The following is a 14,507-nucleotide window of genomic DNA, read 5'->3' on the forward strand; positions in this document are numbered from 1 at the left end:
AACCACCATAACTCATTCGTTTTAAGTCGGATTTACCTACGGTTTTTTCCAACATTTAGTTTACAGTTTGTAGATGAATTTAACTATAATTTTGTTAATTTTTGTATTATATTCAGTGAGTTACAATCTTTCAAAGTTGAGCTATCAAAGCTGAAATATTTCAACTTTTTAACTAACATTTTAGACTATAATTCTGAATTTTATGTATCTTTGACAGATAAATCATATGAAATGGATCTTTGTGAACTTGATTTATATGTTAGTTGCTTTTATTTGGAAAATTAATTTTGCAAGTTATAATATTATAACATCAAAGTAGATTAGTTATGCATGCAACGGAAACGTAATCATTTTTATAAGTTGTATCACATCAAACCCAACAACATATTCGTTTTAACGAGTTCTATCAAACCCAAAAACTTACTTTTAGCGACTTGCACTCTATGCAATTAAAGTTGTACCGGTCCAAATAGGTCCAAGAACCGAAAAACCTGAACCTTGGCTTGGACACTGACACGACTCATTCGATCCTATCCACGGTCCACAATATTTTCCATAACCGGTCCGGTCCAAGAGTCGGTCCGGTCCAGTTCGGTCAAAATGTTCACCCCTACCTCTACCTTATTCACATGTTTCAATTTTCGTCAATATGAACTCCAAACATATTTCAACATTGACTCTTACAACATTTTAGAAACATAAATTAGTTTTTTGTCATTCAAGAGCAACAAACTATGGTTAATGTCGTTAATATGTAACAAACTAGTTGGTTTTCTTTTTCACAAACCACCATTGTTTTAAAAATGTATTACAAGATAATCACCTTGAAATTAATGTTCGCAAAATACCATTATTATAATGACATTTTGTGAACAAAAACAAATAGTTACATCTTTATGGTGCTCTTAAAACAATGGTGTTTACAAAATTCCAATATGAAAAAACATGGAAAGTTGACTTAACTTCAATATAATTATAAAATTCCAAGGATCTAGATTTAATAGGAGTCTTATTTTCATAAACAAATCTAATAATAGGATCAACTTAAATAGAAGGAGTGTGGGGCAAAAAACACAAACATAAACATAAACATAGATATGGTAATTAGGATGCAATTTACTTATATATATTTATATGAGTTAGTTAATAAAGCTCCCACTAGACATGCTTTGTGGCCCTTGAGATGACACCTGTCCCTGAGACACCACCATTTGTGTCCTCCCTCCAGGACCTTGAACATACCCTTGATTCATCCCTGTCCCCACCATCTGCTGCTGTTGTGGTGGTGCCGCCTGCTGCTGTTGCTGCCCCTGTGGCGGAATCTGCTGTAAGTGCTGCTGCTGCTGCTGCTGCATCTGCTGTTGCTGTTGTTGCATTTGCGGGTGCTGTTGTGGTTGAAGCTGTTGTGGTTGTGGTTGCTGACCGGATATCTGTGGCTTAAACACCACCATGTCCTAACACCAAACAAAATTATAAACAACAATTTTTATTTTTATTTTTATTTTGATGTAAATAAGGATAAATAACAATTTAGTTACTTACTCCAGGGAAAAGCATTCCAATTAGTCGACATGCTTTATCAGAAACAGAGAGTAAAAGTGTTTGTGAAGGCAGCTGAATCACTGCACAAAGCTTCTTTTCTTGCAGTTGACCAAGGAATCCATGTTGATTCATTGCCCGAAAAACTAGAAAATCTGCTTTTCCCACATATTGCCTGGAATTTATATTTAAATAAATAAATATTTAAATGAAAATTGAGGGGGGAAAAGTGTGAGAAAAAAAAAAAGCTTACTTGTTGTTCATGTGATCTTGAGATATAAGTCGCACTATTTGCATTGTTGGTGGCCAATTTGCTGCAAGCCTGTGAGAGAAGGGTATTTTAGGTATTTCCATAATAGCCAAAAACATTTTGTTTAAATACTATGTGATGTTATGTCATGGGTAACTTACGATTCAGAAGCCGATGCACTCCGGTACCCCTACCATATTTTTTAAAATTGAAATTCGTAAGTTTTTTTTTATATATATTTGAGACGAATTAAATTAAATTAAATAACATATTTAAACTTACTTCTAATCTTGTAATAAATACAGGCTGACCTTGTCTCTGACCCGATAAATTCCCCTGCATCATTTATCTCACACTTATATTATTCCAATTCCCAAATAAATGATTAACCATGAATTTATTATAATAATATTTCATTTGTGAATATTGGTTATTATATTTATATTCATACCTCCCAGACTTTGACATATTTTGACTGTGCTGATTGCAATGCACCTGTTGATTGTTGTGTGAGACCAACATTAGCTGCTGTATTATTATTATTATTATTCACACCACCAGATTGCATTCCTTGTACTTGTTGCTGAGTCATCACCGGAGTCGGCATCATTGATCCCATTCCAGTCATGGTTCCAGTTCCGGTTGCGGTTCCGGTTCCACTACCTGTTTGACCTACACCTACCACACCACTCATCATATTATTCTGACTCATTCCCATTCCACTCTGCACCATTTGCGGCCCCGGAATGCTCCCTTGACTCATCCCCGGAACGGAATTACCCATTCCAACGCTTCCTTGAATCGGTTGTGAAATATTCGATGTAGCCGAAGCAAAAGAACCAGGTACAGTTGATGTAGTTGGCATTGCCATCGATGGAATCACTGATTGCCCAGATGAGATTACGGTTTGGGCAACCGGAATTGTGGATGCCATTCCGCTTGATATCATGTTGGACATATGCACAGCCATGGGATTTGGTATTCCCATGGATGTTCCTCCAGCAATGGCTGCTTGGTTGATGATTCTTGCTTGTGATAGGTTGTTGAGAATGTTATGATTTACAGTGACAGCTGGACGCATAGGTGGCTGTATATTACTCACAATTGGCTTCATATCTTGGATTCCATCATTACTTGATAACATTTCTTGTGAAACAGATAATGGTGATGACATTTGCATGGGTGGTGGTGTAGGACGTTGGACAGGTGGCACGTGTTGGAATGATGGTGCAGGTATAGGTACAGGTACAGGTGGCATTGAAGTAACCGTTGTTGGCTCCTGAAATTTTTCAATAATTACCAAAATACCCTTTTCTGTTTTCTGAAAGAATTCAAAGGTTTTCAATGGGACTTACGACTTTCACGGTTGCAGGAGGGATGTTTCCTACAGGAACTGGTTGTCGATTCATCATAGACCCATTTGCTGTATATTAAAAAAAAAAAAAAAAAATACAAAATGTTTATATTAACTATAAAATGAAATGATATAAACATGAATTTGAAAGAAAACCTGGTGGAACTGAAGATGGAGGGGGGGCTGAAACTGGAGGAATTGAAGTTGCATCTACTTTTATAGGACTTTGAGAGGGCAAATTTGTAATTCCTGATCGACTTAAAGCAGCACGAGCTTCCATGAATGTTTCTGAAATGAGTACAAGATAATGTGGATTTTTCACAATATCAATTGTAGGATCAGCTGCTGAAGGGTTCCTTTTTCCCTATAAAAATCAAATACAATTATTAATTTAAGGAATATATTATATAATAAAATAAGAAACTTATTAAAAAAATAAAATGTAGTCATTAATTACCGCATTATAGACTGCTTTGAGTTTCGGAAGCTGTTTAGGGCATATAACTGACAAAGAAACGGAACACTGCTGCGAAAAATACATATAAGTATAAAAACATTTAACATTAATAAAATATCTATGTATAAATTTATTTATTAATAGTTTAATACCTGAGCAAATGCTTTAGCTATTGTTTCAGCATCTGATAAACGACTTTCTGATTGTGCTTCATTGTTATCAGTTGGTTCTATTTTTTGCATTGGGGGTCGATAAACTGGTGTTGGAAGTGGATAAGGATTACTTGCAGCTACAAGTATGCAATGTCTTTGAACACCCAAATTGTGTTGATTTTGGGGCATACTTTGGGGAGGAAACATCTGTTCATTAAAGAATGTAAATTTTTAAATCCTTTGGTAAAAAGAAAAGATATTATGAAGTAATCAGAAATTATGTTTAAATTTAAATACCATTAAAGCTTCACCAAGTCCTTCTGCAATTGCAGCATCACAAAAACCACCACCAGTGAAGTGAATGGCTGATAGCCATTCAAAGAAGTAATCAACATTTCTTGTCCACCCACTCCTTTGTACTAAGCAAGCTGACATTTAAATCATAGAAACCTCAAAAACATAAAAATTTGGGGAAAGATTGGTTTTTTTTATAAAAATTAATGAAATGAGAATAGTATTATAGTAATACTGATACGTTATACGCACAGCTAAAAGATCCGTGAGCATTGAATATTATAAGTGCCAGCTCAGCAATAGTCCCAGATGGTTTCTGTACGTTGAAAAAGTACAAGATTTTTAAGTTAATAGAAGCATTATAGCGCGAAAATAAAAGATACATTCAATAAAAGGTTACATATATATGCTATGTTGTTATACGTTGTTTTTGTAATGTTGAAAAAGTAAGCTTACATTAATTCAGAGTGTAAAGAGATGTTAATTCGGTTACGAATACTGGTAAGGCATTATATATCAAATAAATAAGGAATAAAAAACTGAACAATATAGAAACTTAGTCATAGTATATGCCATGAAATCTTGTAAAGCAAAGAAAAGATGATGGACATTGTGAAGTGATGCTTAGATTAACAAATAGAGACTTACCAAAGACTCACTATCACAGAAGGACCTGCATGAAAAAACAAACAATTAGAAAAGAAAGTGTCAACAGAAAAACATACACAAGAACCCTAAAGACTACAAACAAAATACCCCTAATGTTCAATCCATACATATGATTATGATTGGTGATATATATATTTAGAATTAATGAGATGTGTTTCAACTTCCATGAACATACCTTGTTTTGAACTCATAAACCTAATTACACTACGATTGAAAACAATTACTCTAGGTCAATTGGGCAAACCAATTAAGAACTCGATAAATCATAACATCCTAGGTTTGGGCACTAGCCACAGAAAGGGGGTAAATCTACGAATATAGACCCTCAATGATACGTAATTTGAAATCCCTAAATACAAAATACGACCATAAGAGTACCTGATAACTTTTTCGAGGTAATCGGAAACTATAGTGCGCCAGTAAGGACCTAGAGCGGCGGTACCTTCAACCACCAATATGAGCTGCTTTTTGTCCGCCATGTATATGTATAATTGCCAGACGCCCAGAGACTCGATCGATCAGCTCTTGGTTGTGGCACTATTGATCGTCTCAATCGAAGAAGATACACACGTGATAGAGCAATTTTCTCACACAATTATGGTGGACTTTTTCAAATTGAAACTTATTTAAACCATGGATGCTGCTATTGTTCATAACCTGTGGGGGTCTTTGACCCTTTCGTCCCGGTATAGACGTTGAACATGGAATCAAAACTCTGTTGAATATAATTTGTAAGCTGCTCTGATCTTTTCTTCCCAATGCACGAAGGGGTTTGGCCCTGGTGTAACTTATACGAAGCGAAACTCCTCGAATGAAATTTGTCGCGTTAATAATTTCGAAGTTAATCTTTCTTTTCAATCCCACTTCAGCCTCATTTACTAGTTCTGTCGTCGCCAACATCTATTTATTTATTAAAAATAAATAAATAACTTGATATTTATTTATGGGTTTAATGGCTCTTAAATTTGCAGGAAATTATGGTTTTTACCCAAAGTCTTTTTTTTTTTTTTGTCCCATTTGGGTAGATTTTGTCATTTATGAGCTTTTATACGATTTCATATGACTTTGTTTGATGTTTTGAATTTCAAATTCTTATTATAATATACATTTTATTGAATTCCTTTCGTTTGTTCTTTGCAAAAATGGTCCCTATTATATGTATTTTTTTGGGGTTTTAGTTTAAACCACGACTTTTTTGGATTGGTGGTCCTTTTAAGGTAGTTTTGTTGCGTTTTTAATCCCTCTGAATAGTAAAATGACTGTAATACCCTTGGATTATTTATTTTTCATTTTTATTTAATTTCTTTTTAATCTAATTCTAATATATGTATTTTAATAATTCATTAAATAAAAAGGAGTTCACCTTCTCTCTCTCTTTCTAATATATATGTATTTTAATAATTCATTAAATAAAAGGGGTCCACCTTCTCTCTCTCTCTCTCTCTCTCTCTCTCTCTCTCTCTTTCTCTCTCTCTCTCTCCCTTTAAGGGTACCCATAACCTGCAACTACAAACACACACTAAAACCACACACATCGGTCAACATGGTTAACCACTCACCCTAAATGAACATTAGCTTTGGTTCAAGAAATGAGAAGCACACACGATTTCTGTCATCACTATAGTCGGACCTGCATCGCCCACCATTTCTAGACCTTCATCATCGTCGATCTGCACTTTGTTGCTGACCCGTATCGTCACTTCTCCCCTCTCCCCCTCTCAGGTAAGGTAAGGAATGGAATGATTAATTCCATTGATTTTTCAAGGAGATATCCTTTTCATCATTTCTTCCATTTTCAACATTTTATGTTTTTGTTACCTTGTAAATACACGTAGGAACACTGTGTAGCAGGAACACTGTGTAGCAACAAAACCCCCCATGGTTGTAAAAAACTTTGCTATCGATGCATAACAACAAAAACAAGATCACTTTGGTTCTCATTTATATTATTCTCGAGTGGACGCTTATAACCCTCATACTCCATTATGTTTTCTAATACTTAATCATCAAATTTTCCCAATTCTTTGGCTTAACCTCGCTACGTTTCTGGTGTGGTATAACTGTTAAATTAATGACCGTGCTAAATTAACTCCACCCCCTTTCTTCTTTCTGGCAAATTGATTTCGAACAACAACAGGTATGTGTGCTTTAATCAATGGTGTATACGCTTCCTGGCATCTTTGTTTTTTCTAGCCCAATCGAGTCGAAGGAATCGTCGTTCTCGGTGTTGTGTTATTTCCTAGATCTACATATATCAATCTGACTCGATCATTAACCAAATCATTCAGATTCAGTGGCGGACATGGTTGTGGCGGTAGTGGCGGGTGGTGGTGGGTTCTTTCTATGATGGTGGTTCGTTTCTGACGGCAACAATGAGTGGTGGTGGTTCTAGTTTTTCAAAGGTGCAATACGCTTGGGTGCCGTACGATCAAGTTTATTGAAGATTCATAGCCATTGACAAATAAAAGAGGGATATGATAATGGTTGAGCCCAAAATCATCCTACAATTGTAATTGTGAACTGTAAAGTGTGTGTGTGTTCGATTTCTTGGTGGTCTTCACTTAAGCTTCATGGAGAGAGAGAGAGAGAGAGAGAGAGAGAGAGAGAGAGAGAGAGAGAGAGAGAGAGAGAAGGTGGACCCCTTTTTATTTAATTAATTATTAAAATACATATATTAGAATTAGATTAAAAAAAATGAAATAAAAATGAAAAATAAATAACCCAAGGGTATTACAGTCATTTTACTATTCAGAGGGACTAAAAACGCAACGAAACTATCTCAAAAGGACCATCAATCCAAAAAAAATTGGTAGTTTGGACTAAAACCCTAAAAAAATGCATACCATAGGGACCATTTTTGCCATTTTTTCTTAAAATTCTAAAGTTTTTGGTTTCATAGATATATAACAGTTGGATTTGAAAAACACGAGATTTGTTAATATCTCTTAGAAACCAACATATATGTTAACATTTTTTTTTTCTATATAGGGTTTTTATTCTCTTTATTTTCTTTGAAATTGATTTAATTAGATTTATAGTTTATCTAATTATGAATGTGTAAAAAAGATGATATTTACATTGTGAATTTGCAATTATGCATTGTACTTAGAAATATGTGTTTCTTATTTTACTTGATTGATATAACTACAAAAATTCCATTAAATAATTAATATATATGAACACAAGACGTGTATATATATATATATATATATATATATATATATATATATATATATATATATATAGGTTTAGGTTCTATGGAAAACAAAAAAAAAAACCCTAAAAATCATAAAAATACATTAAAAAAATACTTAGAGATCACAAAAAAAAATGAATTTTTTTTATAAAAAATCGCAGGTTTTTATTAAAATTCGCTGAAAAAAATTATATATATATATATATATATATATTGTAAAAAAAAATTTCAAAATTTTTTTCACCGATTTTGTATAAAAAGCTGCGATTTTTTCAAAAAAAAGTTCTTTGATTTCTAAGTGTTTTTTTATGCATTTTTTTGATTTTTAGGGTTTTTTTTTTCCAAATAACCCTTCCGTATATATATATATATATATATATATATATATATATATATATATATATATATATATATATATATATATATATATATATAGGAATGAGTTCTATGGAAAACAAATAACTAGGGCAACATCTACCGGAACCAATAATCAAATGACACGTGTCCATTTATTTCTTCACAAGTAATGTATTGTGGAAGTTATTGTGGAAGTTATGTAGTGTCATGTTTTCATTAGTTCAAATATATGTTGCCCTAATCATTCATTTTCCATATAACTCTTCCCTATATATATATATATATATATATATATATATATATATATATATATATATATATATATATATATATCCATTGTCACAGCTCCATGAGGATGGTGATTTCCAATATTAGAGGATTAACTTTTGGAGGAATCTAGTTGACCTAAATAGTTTGCCAAATGGAGGATTATTTTATGTAAAGTCAACATACATTGCTATATTAGACATTAAAGTAATAGAAATTAAAGTAAGATGATAGTTTAATTTGCTAAAGAGTATATTAAGAGGTTAGATTTACTAAATAGTTAGGAGTGATCACATAAAAAGCTCTTCATGTAAATGGTAATTACCTACTTTAAAGATCATTTAAATAGTAAAAAGTTTTACAAATGACCATTAAAAACGTTTTCATGTTAAAAGTACATGACAACATGATGACAAAACAATACATGACAACATGATGACAACATGATGACAAAACAATACATGACAACATGATGACAAAACTCCACCGATTAATCATCTATATATTCAGTTATCTTTTGGAAAGAAGTACTTATTTGTAATGAATCTTAAAGATATTATTAGGAAGGAAGGAATCGTGAGTGGTTTGGGAGGAGGTGCCTCCAAGATATGAATCCCTCACCAGCGGGGGTCAAGGTTGGTGGGGTGATATGCGGGTTGTGTAGCTCTCTCTCTCTCTCTCATGCAATGACCACTGGAATAACTATTTTTATCAAGAACTTTCTTAACTTATAGCGATGTGAAACTGTTAATAAGTTATTTTAGAAAGATAAGGCAAACACCTTAGTTTTATATGTTTTGTAAATTAATTTTGTATGATTTTTGTTAGTTTGTGTTTATTTTAAAATTAAAAATTGAATAGGTTGAGTAAATAACGTTTATTGCCCCTAAAACCTTTTTTGTCACATCTTTTCATTCCTCAACCATCTAATGTACATAAACTATATATATATATATATATTGATTTTGATTTTACTTTTAAATCACACACTTTACAATTTATATTTTAATAGGAATTGAATATCCCCAAATGCAACTCGATTATATATATATATATATATATATATATATATATATATATATATATATATATATATATATATATATATATAGGTTAATGTGAAAACATAAATACTTTGCGAAAATATGAAAAGAAATCTTAACCCAAGTACGACCTAGTAACTTATTTTTTATAATTTTGACAAAACTTTTAATTTTTTTAGGCATTTCGTCTAAATCTTTTTTTAGCAAATTGCTGAATCTGTTGTTGCTGTTGTGGTTGAAGCTGTTGCTGAGTGGACATCTGGAATTCCAAGTAAATTACGTACTACCCCAGGTAAAACCATTCCAATTAATCGACATGCTTTATCAGAAACAGAGAGTAAAAGCGTTTGTGAAGGCAATTGAATCACTGCACAAAGCTTCTTTTCTTGCAGTTGACCAAGGAATCCGTGTTGATTCATTGCCCGAAAAACTGGGAAATCTGCCACTCCCACGTATTGCCTACAAATATTTTTTTTTAAAATGAAATTATTTAAAGGAAAACTGAGTGTGAGAAAAAATTCATTTTGTTGAGCTTACTTGTTGTTCATGTGATCTTGAGATATAATTCGAACTATATGCATTGTTGGTGTCCAATTTGCTGCAAGCCTGAGAGAGAAGGGTATTTTAGGTATTTCAAAAATAGTCAAACATTTGCTTAAAAACTAGGGCAAATACCATAAAAGCCACAATTTTTTTCACGTGTAATTGAGAAAACCCATATTATTTTTTCTGTTATATTTTTGCAAAATCAGTCCTAAAATTGTGTTTAAAGTCCAAATTTGGTCTTTGTAGTTTGTAAAAAATTACACCACATGTCCAAAACTCAGTTTTATGTTTTTTTTTTAACTTTTTATTTTCATTTATCTTTATTTTTTAGTCAAAACTAAACTTGGTTTTGTATTTTTTTTCGTTTTTTTATACTTTTTTATATTTTTCGTTTCTTTTAAGTTTTGTTTTTAGTCAATTTGATAACTTCTTTTGATATTTTTCAAAAAGTGTAGTGTATGAATATATTAGAGTATATTACATTTTTGGTGTTTTAGTTTTTTTTTCTATTTTTTTTTTAATTTGGGTAATTTATGATTTTTCTATTTTTGTTTTGTTTTGATTAATGTTGATGTTTACAATTTATAATTATTAAAATATGAAATAACTAAAAAACAAAAAAATATTTATAAAAAAATACAAAAAATAAAAAGAATATAAAAAACGAAAAAAATATAAAACCAAGTTTAGTTTTGACTAAAAATTAAAAATAAAGAAGTTAAAAAAACATAAAACCGAGTTTTGGGCATGTGGTGTAATTTTTTGCAAACTACAGGACCAAATTTGGACTTTAAACACAATTTTAGGACTGATTTTGCAAAAAAGATAACAGAGTTAACCATGAAATTATGCGTGAAAAAGTTGTGGCTTTTATGATATTTGCCCTAAAAACTATGTAATGATTGACTCACGTTTCAGAAGCCGATGCCTTGAGGTACCCCTACCAAGTTTTTAAAAATTGAAATTCATAAGTTTTTTTAAAAAAAAAAAAAAAAGAATTCAATTAAATAATATTTAAACTTACTTCTATTCTGGTAATAAAAACAGGCTGGCCTCGTCGCAGACCGAATAAATTCCCCTGCATCATTTATCTCACACATATGTTATTCCAATTTCCAAATAAATGATTAATCATAAATTTATAATTATAATATTCCAAATGTGAATATTGGTTATTATATTTATATTTATATTTATACCTCCCAGACTTTGACATATTTTGACTTTGTTGATTGCATTGCACCTGTTGTTCGTTGTGTGAGACCAACATTAGATGCTGTATTATTGTTATAATAAAGGTTAATAATTAATAAACATTAATTTGCAAGAAACCTGGTGGAGCTGAAGTTGCATCTGATTTTAGAGGACTTTGAGAGGGCAATTTGGTAATTCCAGATCGACGACTTAAAGCTGCACGAGCCTCCAAGAATGTTTCTGAAATGAGTACAAGATAATGTGGATTTTTCACAATATCCATTGTAGGATCACCTGCTGAAGGGTTCCTTTTTCCCTATAAAATCAAATACAATAATTAATTTCAGGAATATATTATATTATATAATAATATATGAAATTTATTAGAAAAATAAAATGTAATTATTAATCACCGCATTATAGACTCCTTTGAGTTTCGGAAGCTGTTTCGGGCATATAACTGACAAAGAAACGGAACACTGCATGCAAAAAATACATATATAAGTATAAAAACATTTACCATTAATCAAATATCTATATAAATTTATTTACTAATAGTTTAATACCTGAGCAAACGCTTTAGCTATAGTTTCAGCATCTGAAAAACAACTTTCTGATTGTGCTTTATTATTATCAGTTGCTTCTATTTTTTGCATTGGGGGTCGATAAACTAGTGTTGGAAGTGGATATGGATTGCTTGCAGCCACAAGTATGCAATGTCTTTCAACACCCAAATTGTGTTGATTTTGGGGAGGAAACATCTGTTCATTAAAGAATGTAAAAATTTTAAATCCTTTGATAAAAAATAAAAGATATGACACAATTAAATTATGTTTAAATTTAAATACCATTAGAGCTTCACCAAGTCCTTCAGCAGTTGCAGCATCACCAAAACCATCACGAGTGAAGTGAATGGCTGATAGCCATTCAAAGAAACAATCAACATTTCTTATCCACCCACTCCTTTGTACTAAGCAAGCTGCATTTAAATTCTTAGAAACCTCAGAAACACAAAATTTAAGTAGAACGGTTGATAAGAATTTCGGGAAAATTTTGGCTTTTTATAAGGATTTAGGTCATTTTTAGTCACTTAACTTTTGGTTTTATGCTCATTTGGTCACTTAACTCTTTTTAAGTTTTAAAAGGTCATCAAACATTTGACCTTGTGTTCATTTAGTCACTTAATTTTTGGTTTGGTCACTTAACTTTTAAATTTGTGCTCATTTAGTCACCTAACTTTTAAAATTGTACTCATTTAATCACTAAACTTTTGAAAAAATTTAAAAGTTTAGTGATTAAATGAGCACAATTTTAAAAGTTAGGTGACTAAATGTGACCAAACCAAAAGTTAAGTGATTAAATGAGCACCAAACCAAAAGTTTGATGACCTTTTAAAACTTAAAAAAAGTTAAATGACCAAATGAGTATAAAACCAAAAGTTAAATGACCAAAAATGACCTAAACCCTTTTAGGCTTTTATAAGAATAAATGCAATGAGAATAGTAATACGGCTAAAAGATCCATGTGCATTGAATATTATAAGTGCCAGCTCAGCAATAGTCCCAAATGGTTTCTGTATGTTGAGAAAGTAAAAGATTTTTGAGTTAATAGAAGCAATATAGTGCGAAAATAAATGATACGTTCAATAAAAGGTTACGTATATACGCTATTTAACAAATAGAGACCTTACCAAAGACTCGCTATCACAGAAGGACCTGCATGAAAAAACAAAGAATTAGAAAAGAAAGTGTCAACAGAAAAACATATATACACAAGAACCCTAAAGACTACATTCAAAATAGCCCCAATGTTCATCCATAGATATGATTATGACTGGTGATATATATTAAGAATTAATGAAATGTGTTTCAATATTCATGAACATACCTTGTTCTGAACCCATAAACCTAATTACACTACGATTGAATACAATTACTCTACGTCAATTGGACAAACCAATTTGGAACTCGATAAATCAAAACAGGTAAAATAAAAAATTTATTGGCTAATTCTACGAATATAGACCTTCAATTACACATAATTTGAAATCCCTAAATCCAAATATGACCATAAGAGTACCTGATAACTTTTTCGAGGTAATCGGAGACTATAGTGCGCCAGTAAGGAGCTAGAGCGGTGGTACCTTCAACCACCAATATGAGCTGCTTTTTGTCCGCCATGTATATGTAAAATTTCCAGACGCACAGAGACTCGATCGATCAGCTATTTGTTGTGGCACTGTTGATCGTCTCAATCGAAGAAGATGCACATGTGATGGAGCAATTTTCACACAATTATTTATGGTGGACTTTTTCAAATTGGAAACTTGTTTAAACCAGGGATGATGCTATTGTTCATAACCTGTGGTGGACTTTTTGTAAGCTGCTCTGATATTTCTTCCCAATGCGAGAAGGGGTTCTAGAACAAAGGGGCTCTGGTAGTTCTCGATAAACAATCTTTATTCACAGTTTCATTTAGAAATCATCAGGGTTTTTATCAAAAGTCAAACTTGTGCCATCTCTTTCTAGAACAAAGGGGCAAGAAAACTATTTATTTTTAGGTCATGTGCTATGTTTACATGTTATGTGTAAAATATTTGATTCTCATTATGGTAGTAGTACAGGGAAAGTTGAGAGGTAAAAAGCATGACAGATACAAGACAACATCAAACCTTTTCTAATTGCAGGCAGTAGAAATCAAGAATCATCTAATCATATCAATGCTTTTGATCTCATCAAAATGTCTTGGAATCTTGAACTCTTTGAGGAAAAAAAATGAAAGAACTTGATCAGATTTTTTTTTCTATGTTTTGAAAATTTCGTGCATTGTAAGCTTAACTGTTGTATTTTATCTTATATCTATTAAATCATGAGTGGATCCATGCTTTAGAAGGAGGGAACAATTGTTGTATTGCTTCTCATATTATAAATTAAAAATAATATTTGTAAGTTGTCTTTTTTACAACGTTTGGCTTATCTTTTGAGAGCCAAAAAGTTCTTTTTGGAGAAAATAAAATACAAAAGATGTTTGGTAGAAACATTTTAAAAGCAACTCTTGGATTTTTTATATAAGGAAAACTGACTTTTTTGGAAAAGTCAAAACTGACTTTTTGGAAAAGTCAAGAAAACCTGACTTTTTGTAACTTTTGTCAAAAGGACTTTTGTCTTCCAAAAAAAAAGTCAAACACCC

At 31.8% G+C, this 14,507-nt stretch overlaps 1 protein-coding gene across 3 annotated transcripts; it reads right to left on the bottom strand.

The window, feature by feature from the left end:
- Nucleotides 1-953: 953 nt before the first annotated feature.
- LOC145101251 (mediator of RNA polymerase II transcription subunit 25-like) lies at nt 954-13,838 on the bottom strand. Of its 3 annotated transcripts, none has more exons than XM_079038430.1 (14): nt 13,398-13,838; nt 4,695-4,719; nt 4,299-4,362; nt 4,050-4,180; nt 3,753-3,959; nt 3,601-3,669; nt 3,300-3,507; nt 3,145-3,212; nt 2,241-3,068; nt 2,072-2,125; nt 1,951-1,979; nt 1,793-1,861; nt 1,543-1,714; nt 954-1,454 (listed from the first exon to the last, which is right to left on the bottom strand). In XM_079038430.1, the coding sequence occupies exons 1-14, from the start codon at nt 13,496-13,498 to the stop codon at nt 1,140-1,142; spliced, it is 2,340 nt and encodes a 779-aa protein (XP_078894556.1). In that variant the 5' UTR covers nt 13,499-13,838; the 3' UTR covers nt 954-1,139. The 3 variants fall into 3 exon arrangements, with proteins under 3 accessions (XP_078894556.1, XP_078894557.1, XP_078894555.1); XM_079038431.1 differs by lacking the exon at nt 13,398-13,838 and adding an exon at nt 5,094-5,569 and having other exon boundaries at nt 3,601-3,666; XM_079038429.1 differs by lacking the exon at nt 13,398-13,838 and adding an exon at nt 5,094-5,569.
- Between the last annotated feature and the right edge of the window lie 669 nt (nt 13,839-14,507).

This window comes from Lactuca serriola, chromosome 4 (assembly GCF_051521515.1).
Source record: "Lactuca serriola cultivar US96UC23 chromosome 4, Lser_US96UC23_V15, whole genome shotgun sequence".
NCBI classification, from domain to species: domain Eukaryota; kingdom Viridiplantae; phylum Streptophyta; class Magnoliopsida; order Asterales; family Asteraceae; genus Lactuca; species Lactuca serriola.